Source organism: Balaenoptera borealis (genome assembly GCF_965194805.1).
Source record: "Balaenoptera borealis genome assembly, chromosome: 12".
In the NCBI taxonomy this organism is placed as follows: domain Eukaryota; kingdom Metazoa; phylum Chordata; class Mammalia; order Artiodactyla; family Balaenopteridae; genus Balaenoptera; species Balaenoptera borealis.
The window spans coordinates 78,916,523-78,938,274 of record NC_138869.1 but is presented as its reverse complement, the minus strand read 5'-3'; the positions used below and the strand labels follow the sequence as shown (position 1 = coordinate 78,938,274).

Here is a 21,752-nt window from a genome sequence, read left to right as displayed (position 1 = left end):
AAAAGGGGGGATAAGAAGTAATGTATGTGCCTTTATATCAATCAGAAGTGTAATTATATGTTTGAGGGTTTAAACAAAAAGTAGATCTCTGAAGCTAAAAAGTTTCCCTTGGAGATTCTCGACTGTGTTTATCTAAAAGAAAACCAAAAGAATCAAGAAATTTTTACACATTTCATCGGTACCAAACCCAAGCAATGGAAAACACTTTAAGGGGTAGAGAGCAGTCAAAAATCGCCCTTTAACTAGTTAGGAGTTAGCACGCATTAAAATTTGTTTCCACACTACCCAATACAAAAAGTTGTTCTGCAAAGAATAATTTGTGACGAAAACCTAACAGTTACTTTTCTAGGTGCTTTTAACATATAAAATCTACATAATTCAAGAAACTTCATGGGGAAGAGGGAAGTAATTTTGTGTCCTGACATTTTAGAATAGAGAAAGAAGTTCCTTTATTTAGCGCACCTCATTATAACTAGCATTTAAATCACATGATACGGAGCTTGTGCAAAATAAAGTAAAAGAATATTTAACTCTAGAAACGCTATTGAAAATTTTTATGAGACTCCCTACGACTAAATCTGTGAGTTACTCTGAAAGAGGAACAATGGAGAATTAACTCAGGCCCTTAAAATTGTTTTTGTGGTCTTATTATATGGAAATTTAAATTGCCTATGACATTTTCACGTACAGAAGTCTAGTCTTCACTAATCAATTACTCTTTCAGACCAATATCACTGGGCACATTACACTTGCAGCAAAATTGAAATATAATTATTTTTCAAGATAGAATCTTATCAAATCTTTCTTTGGAATACACAGAGAGGTAAGGGAGTAATTGCAAAAAGGAAAAGTTTTATTTCTACGATAATTATTTAAAGATAACTTTAACTATCAAAAAGTTTCACAAATATTACAGTTATTTCTTAGAATCTAACTTAGAATTTAGAAAAACCTGGTTGAATTGTAGAGAAAAGAGTAAATACAATATAAAATATCATTTCATAATTTTTAAAATACATGTCAAAGAGAAATTTGATGGAAATTATTTCAATTTAAGCCAGAAATTTATGAGCCATGTATCAAGCTGGTTTAGATCATCTAACGATGGATATTCTGGAATTTTGAAAGGATACAAACAGCAATGCCAATGGGGAGAAAATAATGAACAATATTTTACCATGCCTGTTTTCAAATATAAGTTTTCTAATATTTTTGAGTATTTATTTTCCATCTAAAATTATTTGTTTCCATTACCTTACCAGTAAGTTTTATATACTCAATCCTAAAATTTTTAACTTTAAATAATTTTTATTGCATTTAAAGGCATAACACAAAAATGTGTCTGTCTTTACATAACTTGAGATCTATTACGATTTACATAATTTTGCACAGCAACTCATAGTGGGTTTAAGCAAAGTTTTAACAGGTTTAATAACCTGTTTTTCTTTGTTTAGGTATAATTACATTCAAAAAGACACAAACATAAAATCTGATCATTAAATATGTAAGGAAACTACAACTCATTATGTCAAATAGTTATTAGCTGCATACTTGCTTATGAAGAGAAAAATGGCCAATGATGTTGAAAAATTATTTTCAAATAGAAATTGCTCCATCATTTTGAAACCCTACTTATGACAAATACTGAAAGGTATCATTAAACATGCAGAATTAACTATGAGCAATAGATGATATATCTAAAACTGTGTTTTTTTTCTTTAACATTGCCAGAAAAACATATGATATTGGTAAATATATAGTCCAGCGTTTGCTAACTTAAAACAGTGCAATAGTCTTACACTACTTTTAGCTTTAAAATATACATCTGGACTTAAATTTTCTGCATAGTGTTTCAGCTTGAAGCTATTTAAAGCAGCTGAGTTATGAACCCTGAACACCAGGCTTCAGGGTGGAAATGCTGCCAGACCCCTAACTTACAAGGGTGCTACTGGATACAGGGCTAACATGTTCTCTCCACTATTTCTACCTGACCATTAACTAATGAGCTGAATTTGCGTATTGCTTTTTCATCACTACAATTACCTAGGACAGAAAGGGCCTGGGATCTTCTAATAGTATGCCTTAACTATTTTAAGCTTTCAGTGAGATACACCTGAGAGAAAGGTTAAAAATATTTATTTCCATTTCCTTGACACCTGGGAGCACTGAACATTTCAAAACTGCAGAACTTCGTTAAAAATATAACGCTAATAAACAGCTTGGTGTATTTTAAAGTATACAAGTTGTTTTTGCACTTTTACATGTCAGAGTGTAAATGAATTAACTACTTTCGTATAATCCTAAAACAAGATCAGATGAACAACTCTAATACGTGACATGTCTTAATACAATACATTGCCAATATCATTCTGAAGTGCTGTTTTAAGTTAACGTATCGCAACACAGTCTACTGAATTCATTTCTGATTCTCTACCTTGCCGAGCTCAGTGTCACGGACATAAAATATGAGCTCAATAAATATTATATTGATTTGAATACCAGACTTCTCAACAATTAAGTTCTGTATTAAACATATTTACCTGTCTGCTATCTACCGAACAACACTATAATTTACTTTGTACATAGCTCTAACTATGACAGCCAAATTGCTGTCACCACTTTTAAAACTGAGACTTCTTCATATTACTTCTTCTTTGCACATGTATTTGATTATGTTGCAAGAGTCTAGAAAGTCTACAGCTCACAGGCTTTTATCTCGAAAGTAAGGTAAAAAGAGGTTGTTTTTACTAACATTCAGATGAAAACAAAAAAATTATTGTCAAAATCTGGATGTTCCAAATACCTACACATGTTTTCAACAGAGACAAAACTTCTATACTGAGTGGATCTCAGCTGTCGCCCGCTATTTGAATTTTGTTAAACACAGGTAGGGGGGTGGGAAAACATGAAAGTCAAGTTTTTGGTTAACTCAATTTAACTTTTAATTAATATGAATTAAAACATTCAATTTAATATGGCCATGTGTTATCTATGGTTTTGTTTACTGGTTAAAAGTAAACTTAATCTGTAATTAAAAATAAGTATGATGAATAGCAGGGAAGCAATTTATTTTTAAAATAATTTTAAAAGGGTGGTAGTGAGAAAACCTGAAGATAGCCAAATTATCTGAGAAGAGCTTTAACTAAATTGTATTCTGTCTTTATGCCAAAAACATCCTTTCTATCCAAAATATTAATGCTCAGTATCAATTCAGCACCATATATGTAAGAATATAGTTCAAGACAGTTATACCTTAAACATGTTTAGCAGGACAAACGGAATGTAGAACATCAGACATCTAAATGACATCTTTTAAAAATGTGGGCACCCATCCTTAACTTTTTCATACCCTAACTTGTGGCATTTTATATATAAAATATCTATTTATTTGTATTATTTGCTGTTTTCATCCAGTGTTGTTTTTTTGTTTGTGTCTTGAGGGGCTTGTGGGGGGGGGGCGTGGAAACAAATTTCCGTTCTCACATAAGGCCAATTAGAAAATTCTGGGCCCTTGGAGGATGAATTGTAAAAGATATATCTTATGTGAAAATCCAAATTTCTACGATTCGCCTATACTCTGAGCTTTTCATATTTCAAGGAAGAAAAGCTTAACCTACAAAATGGGTGGTTTATAAAAGGAGAAATGGGACGGTTAAAACACACACACATTTCTTGAGCCAACTGCAAAATGAAACTTGCCCCAGAGTGCAACATCCCCTTTCCATAACAATTCATTCGATTTCTGTTCTGATAGAAGACATAGCGAGATAACCAGCTCTAATTGACCTGGACTCCTCTTTCTTTCCACGCCACCCACGCACGGAATCTGAATTGGTGCGCGTGGGGAGGGGGTGGTCAACAACCGGGAACTGCCAGTGGCCCGTGGGAGTTTGGCCCCAGGGTCCACAAGGGAGGAACTGGCAGGATTCCTCCCTTCCCCCCCTCCCCCCAAGGCCTGGCTTACCCTGCTCTCCACAATCCCAGAACCCAGGGGACCCAGGCCCACCTTCGCGGGTTCAGAGGCTAAACAGGGCCGGAAGCATCTTCCTGGGAGCGCTCTCGTCCCTGTCTGGCTCACCGCCCCCTCCATCCCAGGCGCCTAGTCCCGAGAGGGAGCTCGGCCCGGGACCCCATCTCCCCAGCAACCTGGGACGCTCCCGGCCCTGCGGGCTCCGCGAGGGGACGAGGGCTGCCAGAGGGATCCCGATAGCCTTACGGAGAGACTCCGGACCCTACACCCTCAACCTGCGGAGCCGCTGCCCGCGACTCCGGCTGCTGAGACCCGCCCTCAAACTAACGGGCCGGGAGAGCGGAGGAGGCCGCGGGGCGCGCGCAGGGCGCTCTCCAGCCCGGGAGTCACTCCCTCGGCGCCCAGGCCACGGGCCCGAGCCTCCCACGACCTCTCAGAAGCGGGAGGGACCTCTGGGGTCTGAGTCCTTAAGAGTAAGAATAAGGCGAATCGCACAATGTCACCTCAGTTTTCAAGGCGGGCGAGCCGAAGGCATTTCACAGGTTTCCCTTCTCCCTCCCGGGCGCGGCGAGGCGGGGAGCGGGTCCGGGTGGAAGAGGCGGCCCGAGCCCCCGCCCCCTCCACTGGCCCGCGCCGCCTTGCACTTGAGGGTCCGGCGCCGGGGACTCCCGGACTCCCCCGCCTCCGGGCGCGCGGCGACCCCTGCAGCCCCGCCTTCCTCCCGGTAGCGGGAAGGGGCGCGGGTCTGCAGACGGAGAAAACGCCCCCGTCCTGTCTGCCCCTCACTCGCTCCCTGAGTCCCTAGGTTCGCCCGGGACCCTCTCGGATACTGATAATGCGGCCCACGCGCCGCAGCCAGCAGCCGGCACGCGGCGCCCCGCCCCGGGCGCAAACGCCCGGCGCCGGCACCCCACCAACACCGGCCCCCGAGTCCAGGAGGGGCCGGAGCCGCCGAGGCGCAAGCGGGTCAGAGAAGGGGGCGCCGAGACGGGCGGAGGGCGTTCGGTTGGGAAGGGAAGAGCGCGGAATCCCGGGGAGGGGCGGCGCGGCGGCCCGCGGTGCGGGCCCGGCCGGGATGCCGGGGAAGGGGACGCGGGAGTCTCGGGGGAGAACGCCGGGGATCCTCGCTCCTGGGGAGTGGGGGCGGGGTGGAGCACGTCCCGGCGGCGCCGCCGAGAGTGGGCACCTGGGGGCTCCTGGGGGAGGGGAGACCGCTCAGAGGAGTGGGTCGGGACGTTGGCCGGGAGGCTCCAGGGGTGATGAACAGATAAAGGGGACAAGGGCTGAAGTGATGGCTACGGGCACAGGTGGGAGAAGGAAGGATCTGCGCGGGGTCACTAAGCCCCGAGCCCGCTGTGGCATCCGGAGGAAGAGGGCCAGACGGGGGTCCCTCGGGTCAGAGCCACCGAGGTAGGAGCCATGGAGGCCGTCCGGGTCAGGGGCCCGGCCCCCATGGGCTTGGAAACGCCGGCGGGCAGGTCCCGCGGCGCCCGGCCGGGGGCGGGGAGCGGGGGGCGGCCGCAGCTTCTTACCTTGAAGGCCACGGGCAGGGTCTTGTTGCAACGCCAGTGCGAGGGCAGCACGGAGCACAGGAAGTTGGGGCTGTCGGTGCGGACGAGTTCAGCCGGGTGGTCAGCGATGATCTCCACCATGGTGCGGTTGTCGTGCGGCGGCCGCAACCGGGGCACCGCAGCCGCCGCGGCCGCCGCCGCCGCCGCGGCCGCCGCCGCCGCCTCCTGCTGCTGCTGCTGCTGCTGTTGCTGCTGCTGTTGCTGCTGCTGCTGTTGCTGCTGCTGCTGCTGCTGTTGCGCAGCCACCACCGGGCTCACGTCGCTCATCTTGCCGGGCTGCAGGCTGCTGGAGGGGGGGCTGAAGCGCCGGCTGGTGCTCGGATCTACGGGAATACGCATCACAACAGCCACAAGTTAGCGAAGTGGCCGGGGGAGGGGGAGGAGGGTGGAAATGAGGGGCGAGGAGGAGGAAATTGGGGGGGTGGAGGCGAGACGGGGGAAAGGGGCTGGAGGTGATGGGGCTGAGGAGGTGAGAAATCAAGTTCGATGAAGCCGACTGCCGGGCGGAGTCTGACGGGAGCCAGAGGTGGCGGTGCGGAGCAATCGGGTTGGCGGGTGGGGAGACCCGGGAGGCGCAGATCTTGCCGGAGCCTTTGGAACACCCGGGACGGCAGCTGCGAACGGGCACCGGGATGTGTTTGGCCCGGGGAGGCGGGAGGCTTCAGTTTGCAGCAGCTTGTAGTGGGGTTCCCGTGGGGCACCGCGTCCTGGGTGCGCTGGCGCCCCCTCCCAGTTCGAGTCCGGCGGTGGAGCCGAGTGGGTTCAGCAGTCCAGCCCCGAGGCCAGCATCGCCGCGCGCTGCCCGCCACCGCCGCTCCGCGCCGCGCGCTGCTGCCCAGCTGCAGGCGTCCGCGCCGCCGCCCGCCCGCCCGCGCCGCTGCCGCCGCCGCCGCCTCCTCCGCGGCGGCCGCCGCTCCCCCCGCGCCGGCTGCACACTCAGATTCCTCCCGCGGCGGCTGCCAGCCCGGCTCCCCGGCTCGGCTCCTTCCTTTCCCTTCTCCTCTTCTCGCCCTCTCACCGCCACCTCCTCGCATCCACTCTCTCCTGCTCTTTGCAAAGCTCCCCTGACCCTCGTGCTTCGAGGTGCCAGGAGGTAAGTCGCGGGCAGCGGATCTCGGGGCAACGGATCTCGAGCCTGCGAATCGCAGCCGCTGCCGCCGCCCGCCGGCCGCGAGAAGGAGCCCCCGGGGCGCCGCGCGCAGCTTCGGAAGCCGAGAGAGGCGGCCCCGGTCTACGGGGATCTCGCCTGGTCGCGTCCTCTTGCTTCTCGCCTCCTCCCCCCAAGACAAGGAACCCCCTCTTGGTCGGAGGAGGTTGAAGTTGAGACGCCAGAGAGCCGCCGGCTGATCTGACTGTCGTTATTTTTCGTTGTAACTTCAGGAGAGGAGGAAGGAAAATTCTTGAGCGTCTGTGCTGACTTCTCAGCTCTCTTCACCCTTCCCCCACCCTACCCCCCCCCCCTCCACCTCTGCCGGAGCGGCTCCCGAGGGAAGAAAAGATTTTGCAGGGTTTGGGTGTGTTTTTTTTGTTTTGTTTTGTTTTTGTTTTTTACTTAAGTGACAGAAAAACTTGGGATGGAGGGGACACTTGTCAAAATACTTCTTAGAAACTCAAGTGGGTGGCTAGACACTTTTTTCTTCTATATTCAAACTAGTCGTTCCTAGAGAACAAGGATGAGTTTTTTAAGGACTGGAAAACTGTCAGCTTGATGATTAAAATAAGTTGCAAAAACCCTCGCTGGGGGAAAACCCCAGCAGTTTTCCATGAATCTCAATCTTTTATTGTCTATTTTGCATCTAAAACTAGGTCTAATGTCTTAACTTTCTCCCCCACCACTCCCGGGGAAAAAAATAAAACTACAAAATAAAATATTCAAAATGCTTCAATGGCTATTTATTTATGTATTTATTTCCCAATGTGGGTTTAAAAAGCGACTTTGGATCCCCCAAAAAGTTGTGGTCGAGAGGATGAAGGAGCGCAGAAAAAAAAACCCGGCAGTTTTACCTAAAATGTGGTTTTTGGAGGCTGGGATTTCTAATGATTAGGTTTTTGTGGTTTATATAGACACGACTCTGGCTAAGGCGATCATTACGCTGATGAGAGTCAGAAGCACGTGGGTGTCTCCGACCAGCCTCAAACTCTGAGCCTTCAAAACAAATAAAACAATGTGGGGCGCCCGCAGAAGCCGGGAAATCCGCTTGAGGCTATTGCACCCCTAAGAAGGGGACACCGGGCCGTTTCCCCTCCTCGTAGTGTACTGCTACGTTCCTTGCTGTCAATCTCCCTTAAACCTCGCAAAGCTTGAAAACTTGTCTGCAAAAAGAATCATCAGTTGCCAGAGTTTCAAAGATTCCTAACAGCGTAGCTGACACTACACAGTAATACGTGATTTTATAAAAGAAATGAAGTTATAGTGCTTCCTCTTCGGAGTATTCAGGAAGAAACATAGTTGAGTCATCACTCATCGGGCCCCCCCCCCCATCTTACTTAAATCAATCCACGTACCCATTAATCGGCATTTTTATTGCTCAGCGCAAACGCCTCTCTCACCCTGGTAGCGACCTGCCAAGACTCTCTCTCCCGCTTTTTAAAGCGTCGCTTCCACTAGCCCAGCGGGCGCTTGCGGGTCTGCGCCTTTGAAGGGGCCTGGAGAGCGTGGGGGGCGCGGCAGAAGGGACCTGGTGTCTGTCGAGGTCTCTGGAGCCTATTTCAAGCGCAAGATGAACTTGGAGAGCTGTAGTTGAGTGGCTTGGGGACCAGGATTGCTCTCTCGACTGAGGGGCCTCCAGCCGTGGGAGCGGAGGTGGGGCGGGGGTGGCTCGGCGAGCGCCCTCGCGGGGGTAAGGATGCGGTCCAGGGGACACTGCTCTTTCCTCTTTGGGGCTTTAGTTTTACCTTCCCTTTCCCCATCCACAACTCCACGCGTCCCTCGTCCGGCTTTCCCTTCCCCAGTTTTCTCCCCGACGTTCCTGCCTCTCCCTAAAAATCCCCCCGCAGACGCGAGCCTCCTCGCCGCGCCCCTCCCGCCTCCTCGGCCTTCCCACGGCCGCCTGCCACCCTGGGTGACTCATTCTGCATCACCCGCTGGGACACCCCCTGCCCAACCTACTCCTCGCCGCGGCCCACTGGCCTCGGAGCCCGGGCGCCCCCGGCATGCGAGGACCCACTCATCCCGACGGACTTGATGCGCAGCGAGGAACGGAGCTGTCTCCTGCGCCTGTGATTTTTAATTATCTTTTCGGTCACAGGGGAGAGCTCTAACCCCGGGCACTGCCGCGCTGCCGGCGCGCGCCAGGGTCGGGTCTTCCCAGCCTCACGCGGCCGACCAGCGAAGGGAAGCCAGGCTTACCCTTCCAAAAAAAAAAAAAGAGAGAGACCAGACTGCCTGCGTTAGTTTCCTACCTTACACCCCCGCCCCACCACTTAGTCACATGCACCGGAGCACACACGCCTCACACATCCCCACACTGACACATAAATACACATACACAACTCACACACAAGACTTTTTTTTTTTTTTGCCTTTTAGCGGGACAGTTTTATTTCGGGCGCGTTGCACCTCAGTCTATCAAAGATCTCTGACTTTTTTTGTTGCGTTTTTGAATGTGTAGGGGCTGCAAAGGAGGAAAGAAGTTACCGGAAGCTGATTATTTCTGTGGTCAAAGGGAGATAAAAATTCAGTAACTACCGTAGTCGGTGTTATGCCGCCTTCTTTGGAGTTGTCCTTCTCCCTGGAAATCCACAGGACCGGGAACTACCAGAAAATGTGGTGCTCAGTAACAGTCAATATTTCAAATATGGGCGACCAGACGGGCTTTTTTGAATAAGAACTTCTAGGGCAGTTGAACTTAAGTAATCATCATGGGGGCTTTTCCTCCTCTTTCTTTCTCCATTGCTGTTTTGTCCGTTCTTTGTTTTACTTGGTGGATAGCAAAATATGCAGGCCTCAATGTTTGGGTGCTTTGACTGGGGATTTTAAGGGCTATTTAATCAATGGTGAATTATTTATTTTAATTAATCATATCCGGTAATTCAGCTTTATAGCCGTCCTTGGACATCCTCCCTCCATTTCACATTTCAGTGGAGCTAATATAAGCAACTCTTGGAAGTTACTAGTCTTGGATCCCTTAAAATATCCTACAGTTATTTATAATGGGGAAATGAAATTTTCCACCGAATACCCTAACAACGTTTCAGGTATCTGGCACAGCGGATGTTCAGTCTCCTTTCAAAAATATCCTCTTGCTGAACATTCACACTTTCAACTGGAGCTGACTGAGCCTGGAACAGATGATGTCTTGGCTCAGAGTGTTATACTTAAAGGAAGAAAACATTTTTACAGACCCCTAAACTGAACCTCTCCTGGTAATAGTAGGCACAGAGGGAAACTGTGAAATTTTACATGTGTGTATTTTGTGCTATAGTTGGTATGATCTCACTCTTGGGCTTAGATTTTTTTTTCTACCCTGAAATGTTCAGAACAAATCACCCAAAAGATTTCTCTTCAGAAGCATGCCTCTTTTCTGTTGTATGTTATGGCATAAAAACATGCACACGCACACACACATGTTTTTCTGAACATGTGCCTATTCCGGAAAATATAAGCATAATTTTTCCCTCCATCTCCTTTAACGTTTAATATAACTGGTTAGTAACAACACCTGGAAATTCTGACTTTCCAGACAAAGAAAATGAGATGTGAAACGGTCAAGTTATTTATCTAGTCAAAGAACTGAACTCCCCAAACCAGGACAAGAATCCATGCTTCTTTCATTCAGGTTTCATCTTCTAACCACTAAATTATTTTATATATACTTTTTTCTTGATGAAAAGTGAAAAAGTCACTGTGAAATTGTAAAACAGTTTTCAATGGGCCAGCTAATAAAGTGGGACAAACTTTCAGATGTGCAGTAAAAAATAATGGACATATCGATGATTGCTAAAGTTTTGAATGGTTGTATGGGAAAACTTTATAAATAGAACCATCTTTAGAGAGTTTTCCTTTGAACCGTAATTGAGTGAAAGTCACCCAGCCCTTGTAGAAGTAGCACTGCCAGTAGACCAGGTGTTGTCACACTACAGCCCACAGGCCAAATCTCACCTGATGCCTATTTTTGTATAACCCACAAGTTAAGGATGGTTTTTGCATTTGCAAATAGTTGGTAAAAAATTAAGAGAAGAATAATATTCATGACACATGAATCTGATGTAAATTCAAATGTCAGTGTCCACAAAGTTCTATTGGAACACGGCTTTATTCATTTAATTGTGTATTGTCTGTAGCTGCCTTTGCCTAAAACAGCAGAATTGTGTAGTTGTGAAAAGGACTGCATGGTCTGCAAAGCCTAAAATATTTAATATCTGTTTTTTTTTTAAACAAAATTTGCCAATCCCTGCCCTGAAGAGAAAATGATGCAAGATTCTGGTGGAATGGGACAGCAGAAAGAAGTAGCTATTTCAGAAGATGGAAGGATGGAGTGTGTATAAGGTCCAAATTGGTTCTTGAAAAGTGAAAATGTTTTCATTTAACTTATTCTTTTCTGTATAAAATGTTAATCAGTTAGATTAATATTTTTCACTTAATCATTTTAGATGGGCCAAAATGAAAATCAGAGAATGAGAAGTTAGTGTGTTTGCATGAGGTCTTTAAGCACCATTGTCTTACACATCTCTATATGTCAACATCTTCCATTATCCTTCACAGTGAGAGCACATTAACTGCATAGAGAGACAAGAGTAAAGAAACTTCCATGTAGTCTGAACGTGAAAAAAAATATGTATGGCTTGTACAGGTTTATTCCATGTGTTCTACAAATGATTACACAAGAAACGTAAATGAGCTTACCAATAATTTTCTGGTATACAAGATTTTCACAAGTCCTATATATACTTTTAAGATAGCTTAATAACTTAAGTGACCCCAAAACTTTCTGTCATATTTTTTTCATTTTAATTTTTTATACAGTTCAATACTGTATGATTTGTTGTAAGCTCGCTCAATTTTTCCCTTTGTCAATGGACCTGTAATAATTTGCGTGGCTGTAACAAGAGATGAATGTTTGTAGTTAAAGGGCTTAGCATCATAAACCTTTCCTTGTTGTTCCAGTTAGCATTCCCATGGACCATTTTCAGGTATTTAAAAGAGAGTACAGCATTGTCATAAAAAGGCTGATGCTTGCCATATCATTACCACATTTATGGAGCACCTGTCTAATTGTACTTCAGGAACAACGCTGACTAGAGTGGCACATGTGTTTGACGATAGTATCAACTTACTAAATGACACCCTTTTTACCTCAGGCGACCAATATAATTTCTAAAAATCTCATTTATTACCCAGGAGTCAGAGAAATAAAACTCATCTTCTTAAATCAGCCCTTTGGTATTTTGGTGGTGGTAACTGTCCTACGTTGGTGGCAGTGATCTCCGAGAAGTAGTGGAATATTATATGTAAAAGTTGACAAATGTCTGTGATGAAGCATCTAAGAACACCCTAAAAGGAAGTAATAATTTAACTTCCATAGTAATTTAATGTAGTAATTTAACCATTCTTTACTGATGTGCTTGCATTTTACTTTCAAGGCACCAAGGCAGGTTGCTATCCAATTCTAATCCCACTGCCCACGGTTCTACAGTTTCACTCTAGACTTTGGGATGGTGGCCTGAACCATTTGTCCCCTCTCTCCAACTTGCCTTCAGGGTGAGAAACATAAATCGTAGTAGTCTTAGTCCAAATAACAAAGTACAAAATCAGCATTTGCGCAGTCTGAGAAATTTGAATTACCAACTAGAAAGGTAGGAAAAATAGAAGAGGAAAAAAAGAAAAGAATAGCAATAATCCAACTTGGTTCTCTTAGCTGCAATCCTAGGGGAGGCCAGTTCTGGGTCACCATCCTAAGTGTTTTATTCCTCTGTATTTCATATTCAGAAACTCTTCCTCCAGTGTTTTCCCCCAGGATTTCCTGAACTAGACTTTTCTCAGAGAAAGCACTTTCTTTTTCCCATCTAGCCATAATCAAGTTCTATACGCAATGCTTCCTTTATCTTTTTTAACTTCAGATGAATTATCTGAATTATTTTTTTGTCGGGCGGGATCTGTTAATCACACTCCTATAAGTCACATTTTTTCCCCAGATCAGTTTTCTTCCCTAGAGGAGCCAGTTATCAACTTATTACCTCTCAGGTCCAAATTCATCTTTTTACCTGCTCTGTGAAAATGGATCTGGGCCCTTTAAATATTTCTCCTTACCAACTGGCATTGACATTTTGTCAGTAGGGGGCATTGGAGAAACGTTACAGAGGGAAAAGGGTTTGCTTCCTGGTTCCCTTGTGCTCAACAGGGCAGGTTGCTACAGCCCTTCAAGTGTAGCTTCTCTAGCTCCTAGCTTTTCCAGCACACACTCCAGCAGTTTCCCCAGGGCCCAGCTGCTGCAGCAAAGTTGGTTTCTCCAGTGCCAGGCTCCTGCTGTGCACAGCCAGCTGCCAGCAGCACCCAGCATTTTCCCCCAGCACCCTCCACCTTTGACTGTTTTGTAGCAATGTGTCTCTGGTAAGTCACCTACTTGGGAACAGCTTTCCCTAGCAGCCTAGAGGGCAGATTGCCAGCAAGTTCCACCAGTGCGACTTCTCTGCCATCCAGGGAGTCAAGGCTGTGCTCTTCCAATAAGATCTGTATCTCAGCCCAGGGGGAGGAAAGAAGAGGACTCTTTCTTGGTTGCTCTGTTTCAGTCCTGAGGACAGTGGTTGCTCTTATTCCTATAGTCTAGAGTTCTCTTGACTTCTTTCTAGCCAATTCTTTGTTACTCCAATCCATTTTTATAGTCCACAATTATATTAAACTTTCCTTGTTCAAATTACTGTGTGGTCTCTCTTTCCTCATTGTTCCCAGACTGATGTTACAAGGGTTTAAAATTTTCTGGCCCCCATGATGTACTTGCTCACAGTGTTTTCCATTTGCGGTCACACCTTTTGGGTCATTATAAGATGAGCATTTCCAACGTTACATCACATCTATTTGACTTATCTCTACCTGAGAAGTGTGATAAATATATACTTAGAAGACATTGGGAATTCCCCTGGCGGTCCAGTGGTTAGGACTCAAGGCGCTTTCATTGCCGGGGCCTGGGTTCGATCCCTGGTCGGGAAACTAAGATCCCACAAGCCGCATGGCACAGCCAAAAAATAAAAAAAGAGGACAGAGAGTAGAGGTAAAGTGGGTCAATATTCTCCCCCCAGAGTCTCTTGACATCCGTCATGAAATCCCATAGTCCACACTTCAATTAAAATATACATAAATAAAATCACACACAAAAATTCCAGAGCTGCTCCATGCCTAGATCCAATAAAAAGCCAGAATCAGGGAAGGTGGATAGATATCTTGCAGGATCTGGAGGGCAAAATGCTACTGCCCAGGAAAGACAGGGAGCCGGATTAAATGATGCTGCCTTATCGTACTTGAAGTCAGAGACTAGGCGATGCTATGTTTCTACAGTAAAATAAACCAGAGAAACACTGAATGAAACAAAATAAATAGACTTAGTACTGCCAATTTTCTCCCAGCTTTTAATATGCTATAGGTATCTTGAACCACCATGGAAGAAACTAGAATATAGCATTTCCCAAATTTACTTAATTATTTCTTCTGAGCAGATTTAAAGTTCTTTGAAGTGTTTTTAGAAAATCCATAGCTAAATCAAAGTGGAAAAAAATTGTTGGAACATTAAAGGGACTATCCTGTCTAAGGGAATATTGTAATGTAGTGGGGAAATAAAGTTGGCTAAGCTACTTATAGCTAGGTCACGGGGACCCTGGTACCATGATTCCTACCTTTGTACACATTTACAGGAGGGACAATGTTTAGGCTGCTTCTAGAAGCCTTGCTCTTGGTCCTCATCCCACTATCCCAACCCATTCACCCTTCTTGATCTGAACAGAAGAGTTGAATGGAAGCTTTTCTGGGCAGGGCCAGTAGGAGGGTGAGGCAGAAGAGCCTGCAAGGGCGGGGTCCCATCCTATCTTATTTTATTTTATTTTTTATTTTTTGGCCGCACTACCAGGGCATGTGGGATCTTAGTTCCCTGACCAGGGATCGAACCTGTGCCCCCTGCAGTGGGAGCATGGACTCTTAACCACTGGACCGCCAGGGAAGTCCCCATCCTATCTTTATTTAAAGTTTTGATACTTTGCTAATCGTGGATCTTTTGGTATTAAATTTGATTTTTAAGAATACTGCATGAAAATATTATCTTGAATAGTGGGTTTCTTGGAACGCCCTTAAATTTTGCACTCAAGGCCAGTGCCTCAATTCATTTCATCCTAATCCTGGCCCAGCTCTGTGGGGATGCGGAACTTACAGAGCAATTCCTGACCTCCCTGCTTTGTCACCATCTTTCCTTTTTTAATATATTACTAAATGTAAATACAAATTGCAATAATTCCATATTCTCCCAAAAAAGAACATACCTTATAACTTTCAGTACCTAACTGAGGTTTCAATAGCAGATATAACAGAAGAGTTTGACCTTCAATAATACAAAAAATAATATGTAAGGGTAACTCTGTGTGTGTGTTTACCTGGTTATCACTCTTTGGCAACAAAAATACAAATTATCTGCTTTTAATTATGCAATTTTTTTGGCCACTTGGTTGTGGGATCTTAGTTCCCCGACCAGGGATTGAACCTGGGGCCTCGGCAGTGAAAGCGCAGAGTTCAACCACTGGACTGATAGGGAATTCCCTATTATGCAATTTACAAAAGGCAAAAATGTGTCTTCTTTGTAGTTTAACTCTGTTTTAGAAGAACTATCTTCAATTTTATTTAAATTAAATACATTGCAAACACGATACACTTAGAGCCTGTTATTTTTCATTTCTGTAAGTGCAGTATTGGTGTTAAATTCATTAGATTCTTTTAATAAGTTAAATGGATTCCATTATCAAATCTTTATAGGAGTTTTACAAGAGACAATTCCTACTGGTGTCAATGTGGTGGAAATAAACTTTCACCAGAATGGGGAAAAAAAAGTAAGATATTTAAAAAAAAAAAAAAAAAAGCTTACTTGGCCACTGTTCTTTCCTCTGTCAATACAGTTCTTTTTCTGTTAATTCACATCTTTGCCCAGAGAATATATTTATTTCTCTTTCCTAAGTAAAATCTCTAACTTTCTATAGTTTTTGATGACCAGGTTTGAGGCTTAACCGTGACGTGTTGATTCTTAGGCATTCTGAAATACGGATTTTTCACATGCCTTAAAATCAAACTTTTTACTTGACTCTTCCTAGCAGGTCTTAATTAGGATTTTGACTTCAACATTTAGGTCAGACTTATATGTATATGGCTAATGAACAAATCTAAAATCTTATATGACGCTATTCTCATTATTGTCAAGTAAAAAAGAAACTGATGAAATGTTCCAGATCTTCTTCTGATTTACTTAGTTTAAAGCTTATTCTTCTCTAACATTGCTGAAAATGGGGGTTGCATCTAGTAGTTTCATTGAACATAGCTGTTTTTTCCTGTTTTTAACTTGCTTCACTGTTTATCCTTATTGAAGGGTATTATTATGGTGTGCCCATAACTGTAAACATGGAAACTAGTTGAAGTGTTACAATTTATTACATATTGTCATTCAAGATTTAATCATGGCTTCTTTGATGCTGACAGTATTGTTGACACAAAAATAAATATCTTTTTTCAAAGGTATCTGTGATAAAACTTGAACTATGGAAAATATATTAATAAGCAGAGAATTACTAGAAGTATGATACATAGAGCCATAACTTAGAGTCAGCTTTGCAATTTGAAAGTTTTTCAATTCTCAACTTTGTTTTACAAACTTTTATAAACTCAACAATAAAATTTCCCTCTGGCAAGAATATTTCCATTCAGAACTAAACTTTCTATAGAAGATTTCCTATTGTCAGTGTTACAAATTAAAAAACTGGAAGAAAAATAGTTGGAAAGTTGCTTTGTGCTTGTCACTGAAAAAAGGGGGGGGGGTGACATATCTAAATAAATTAAAGTCTAAACAGTCCATCAGAGATTTTTATCACGCATGTATGAAAAGCAAAAGAAATTCGCTTTAATTCATTCACTTCACCCTTGAAATCATTGTATTATGTGAAAATCTTATGTGGCCTTGATAATTTTAATACAAGTTGCTCAACTTTCTTTTCTTCTCTGTCAGAGAGCATGCAATTTGAAGCCACTGAAAGAAAAAAAAACTTTCAGAAGGTTTATATTGGAGTGGAGACTTGGTCTCTTCCCTCTGAACTCCCTTCCAGGAGCACAGCAACATGACCACATGTGAGCTATAGCTCTTCTCGGCACATTTTAGAAGAGAGGGTAGAGGTGCAAAATGGGAAGTGTACTGGCACATCTTTTTAACTAACTCCCCGTAAAACCTGGAACAAGGGCTCCAGACCAACATGTCCTATGACCTCACAGAAATTTCCATCTGAAGATTCATTCCATAAACCAATCAAGGTCAATATGTCCAATATACCTAGCTCATTGTTCCAAGCAGAAAGGGAAACAAGGGACAACATTTATACTGCAAAGGCCCACTGTACACAGTCCTTATTTCCCCCCATCTTTATTAATACTCCTACTGAACACAGGATTGTGAACTCTGTAATGGTAGGGACTATATTTGTTTGGCTCACAAATAATCTGGAACCATACCACTGAAGAAGTCCAGGGAATTCCATTCCTACTATGTTCCACATGTACACAATGTGAATGATGTTCCCTGGAGTGGTGTAACATGGTAGCCCTAGATAGCCCTGGCAGCTAGCGTAAGGCCTGGCTTATAGTATGTGACCAACATATATTAGTTGACTGAATGAATGAATATTCCCTGTTAGGCAGAAACTTGGGTATCAAGATAAACTAAGAAACTTGAGTATTAAGATAAACTAGTCTTCTCCATCATTTTCCACTTCTAGTCTATCACCTAATTCTATTAATGCTACTTCCTGAATATCATTCATATCTATTTTCTTTCCATCCCCATTACCACTGCATTAGTTCAAGCCTCTATCATCTTGAATCTCAACTGCAAGAGACTTCTAGCTTATCTCCCTGACACCATTCATGCCTGCCTCAATCCCAAATCATCCTCCATGTTACCATCAGGGGTCTCTTTATAACACAATTTCAACCATGTCGTTGCATGGCTTGAAACTCTTCAGTGGTTCTATATCATCTATCACATGGGACAGGGGATAAAACCCTTCACGATCCGGCCTTATCAAGTTATCATCACAGAACCACAAGTACAGGGGTTAAAAGGTGAAACCCAAATTTGAAAACAAACATATCTTATGAAAAACCCCAACCTACACATCTCCTACTATCCCTTGCCCCCAAATCAGCCACATTTTCTCTCTCTCTTTCATCAATGCTATTGCAATTTGCATTTACTTCCATTATTGCACTCATCACCTGAATTCTCTGTTCACATACATGTCTCTCAAAGAGAGTGTAAATTCCTTGAGGGCAGGGATTGGTTTTATTCATTTTTCATCCTCAGCACTTAGCATAATGTCTAGACTACAATAAGTGCCTATAAATATTTGTTTAAATGAGTCAATGTATAAATAAACTTACTTAAAAATCTGTTTCGACCTGAATTTTCTGTCCTTTAAAATAGGAACTTTTCGTGTTATTGAATCCTATGGTTCTGTCTGAAATGATCAAATACTGATGAGGATGTGGAGCAATGGGAAGTTTCTTACATTTTATTGAGACTGTAAATTGCTGGGAAAGACTTGGGATCACAGCTTGGTAATATCTAGTAAAGGTGAAGCTGCACATATACTCTGTGACTTTGCAATTCCACACCTAAGTATCTACCCTGGATGGGGAACACATAGAAAATGATGATAGGTTACACGTTTTACTGGAGTAAAGAAATGAGAGGCTTGTGCTTGCAGGCAAGGAAGTGCGGCTTCCACTACTTCAGCCCACCCTGTGTCCTGAGTGCTCAGGGATCAATACTTTTTGCTGTATCAGTGGTCTCCAAACCCGGTGTAATGTGGTTTGCTGTATTATTTAAGAATACTCACTCTGCTTTAGAAAATCAGAGAAGCAAATGAGGATAAAGGAAACTAAATACAGAAGCTAGTCGTTTGTAAGACACATTAGACGTAAAGGAAATAGAGCGTATGTGTACTTAACGTCAATTGGAAGGGATAGAAGGACCAAGAGCATCAAATAATCACGACACGCTAAGTAAATATGAGGCACTCAATATTCCCAGGGTCTTAAATGGGCATCCCATTGATGACATCCATTCTGGCCCATGTGTCCTCTGCCCAATAAACTCAATAGCTCCTCATCAATCTAATGGGTAAGCTACAACTATGACCAGGTGTACCATAAGCAAGTGTGTACTGGTTCTAGGTACCTTCCTTCTGCAGAACACTGTTGCATAAACCTCCACTCTGGCTTGTAACCACACCATCAGGAGAATGTTAAAGCATCAGAGAAAGAAATGAAATATACAAACTTTGCATAATTTGGAAATATGCACCCTATCCTAAGTGTATCAATCTATACCATCTCTATCCTCTTGCTTCTTCCTCTGATTTCAATTAATTCAATCAATTGCACGATTCAAGATTCTTAATGTGGTCTGTACGCCTTTAGTTCAGTGACAAATAGGTTGCCTTAGTGTTCTTAGAGGCTACCATTGATTGCAGCAAGATAATTTCCCACATAATGCTGGGTTACATGTACCCCTACAGGACATGAGAACTTTCCAGGAACACAAATTGTTTTAAGAATTAATTTTAAAATCCTCAAAGTCATATATACTTAAAAGTGATCTTCCTGGGAACTTGCCTGTGCTTCACATTTTCTCTCTTTATATTTCCCTTTTCCCACTTCACAAAAGAAAGGATACCTCCTGGCTACCTTCCCTTCCTATTGAGCATTGCCCCAGGGCAAATTAAAAATCTCCTGGCTGCCACACAGAACGTCCATTAATCAAGACACCAAAAGCACCATTTCACTCTACTCCTTAAGAGATGCATTTCCAAAACAAGTTTGACTTTCATGTTCAGTAATTATTTATAAAAGAATATAATGTATTTATGTTGTTTTCATCAATTGTATACTATGGGAACACTAATAATACAATAACTCAAACCAGAAGAAGTATTTTAACAATTAGAAACGTATGGACCTAGGAAGCTAACAATTTCTAATTTACGTACCTGTTAATTTATGTACCTATTTTTGCTGCTGAAAAATAGTCCAGCATTACTGGTTGAAGATTTTAAAGCATAAAAATATATTACATTAAGACACTTTCGTGCAGGATGTATGATAGAAGTGGGATGAAAGGAAACAATGTAAAACTTTTGACTGACAAGGGTCTTGTTCATATATTTTTACATAATGGTCTCACATCACTATGATATTTATCTTGCACTGAATACTCCTGAAAGAATGATATATAGGTTTTATTTTTAAAGTAAAAATTTACAATACACTGGAAATAGCATCCTTGGCAGATATTTAAGCCTATAATGAAAAATGTTAGATGTTTTATCAGTCAAGTCCAATGAAGAAAACAGAAACATTCCCAGGTATTTTTTTTAATAGAGGGTATTTAATAAAGGTATTTACAAGCTATGGAAGAGCCGAGAAGTCGACAGGGAATATGAAGCAGTCCAGAAGTTAGCACCAGTTGGAGTTCCTCCCAGGACTAGAGGAGCAACGAGAGTAGGTTTTGTTACCAGAACTCACAAAGCGGGGCCACCTAGGAGCCAGAAGCATGGTGGGACCACACTGAGGATATGGGAACCACAAAGGGAAGAGTTATTTAGTGTACTACGGAGTCACAGAGGCAATACAGCAACTGCTAGAGATACTACCTGAGGCTGAATGAGAAGGAGAGAAATTCTCTGGCTTTCCCCCTCCCATCTGTTCTCTAATCTTCTACTAGTACCTCCAGTGGTTGACCTTACCTGGGAGCCAGTTGCTAAGGGAGGCTGGGAAAACTAATTCCCTGAAATACACAGCAGAACATGGGAAAGAAAGACAAGTTCCCAGCATAGGTGTGAACCTAAAACTGAGTAAGCAGTATGCAAAAGAATGAAGTTAGATCCCTACCTCACATTTTATACAAAAAGTAACTCAAAATTGATCAAAGGCTTAAGTGTCAAAGCTAAAACTGTAAATTTCTTAGAATAAAATGTAGGTATAAATCTTTGTGACTATGGATTACATTGGTTTCTTAGGCAGTGGTTTGTTAGATATGACACCCAAAAGACAAACAACCAAAGAAAAACTAGATAAATTGGACTTGATCAAAATTAAAAACTTTTGTGCCTCAAAGAACACTATTAAGAAAATACTGTACAAAGATAACTAACAAAATGAGAGCAAATATTTGCAAATCATGTATCTGATAAGGGCCTAGAATCTAGAACAATACAGAGAACTCTTATAACTCCACAACAAAGCAACAAAAAAGGCCAAACAACTCAATTTAAAAATAGGCAAAACATCTTGAAAGACATTTCTCCAAAGAAGAAATGCAAATGGCCAATAAGCACATGAAAAGATGCTTAACATCATTAATCATTAGAGAAATGCAAATCCAAACCACAATGAGATACTGCTTCATATCCACTAGGATGGCTATAACAAAAAAGATGAACAATAAGTGTTGGAGAAGATGTGGAGAGATTAGAACATTAATGGTGGGAGTGTAAAATAGTGTAGCCACTGTGGAAAATAGCTTGGCAGTTTCTTAAAAAGTTAAACATAAAATTACCATAAAACACAACAATTATACCCAAGGGAAAAGAAAACATACATTCACACGAAAACTTGTACACAGGTATTCATAGCAGCATTGGTCATAATAGCCAAAATGTGGAAACTACTTAAATGTCTATTGACTGGTGAATGAATAAATAAATATGGTATATCCATTCAATGGAATATTATTCAGTCATAAAAAGGAATGAAGTACTGATCCATGCTCCAGCATGGATGAACATTGAAAACATTATGCCAAGTGAAAGAAGCCAAACACAAAAGACCACATATTGTGTGCTTCTGTTTATAGGAAACGTCCAGAATACAGAAAGTACATGAGTGGTTGCCAGGGGCTGGTGGGAAGGAGTAAAGGGAAGTGACTGTTAATGAGTATGACATTTCTTTATGGAGTGATAAAAATATTCCGGAATTAGAT

At 42.9% G+C, this 21,752-nt stretch overlaps 1 protein-coding gene across 4 annotated transcripts in view; it reads right to left on the bottom strand.

The window, feature by feature from the left end:
- Positions 1 to 21,752, bottom strand: part of RUNX2 (RUNX family transcription factor 2) — a 224,374-nt gene that overhangs the window by 117,344 nt on the left and 85,278 nt on the right. For 3 of the 4 annotated variants that reach the window (XM_082347622.1, XM_082347620.1, XM_082347621.1), the window contains exon 3: positions 5,503 to 5,864. In XM_082347622.1, the coding sequence (XP_082203748.1) occupies positions 5,503 to 5,864 (362 nt within the window). Of the gene's footprint in view, positions 1 to 5,502; positions 7,974 to 21,752 lie in introns of those variants that run through there. The other variant, XM_082347623.1, reaches the window with a different exon arrangement.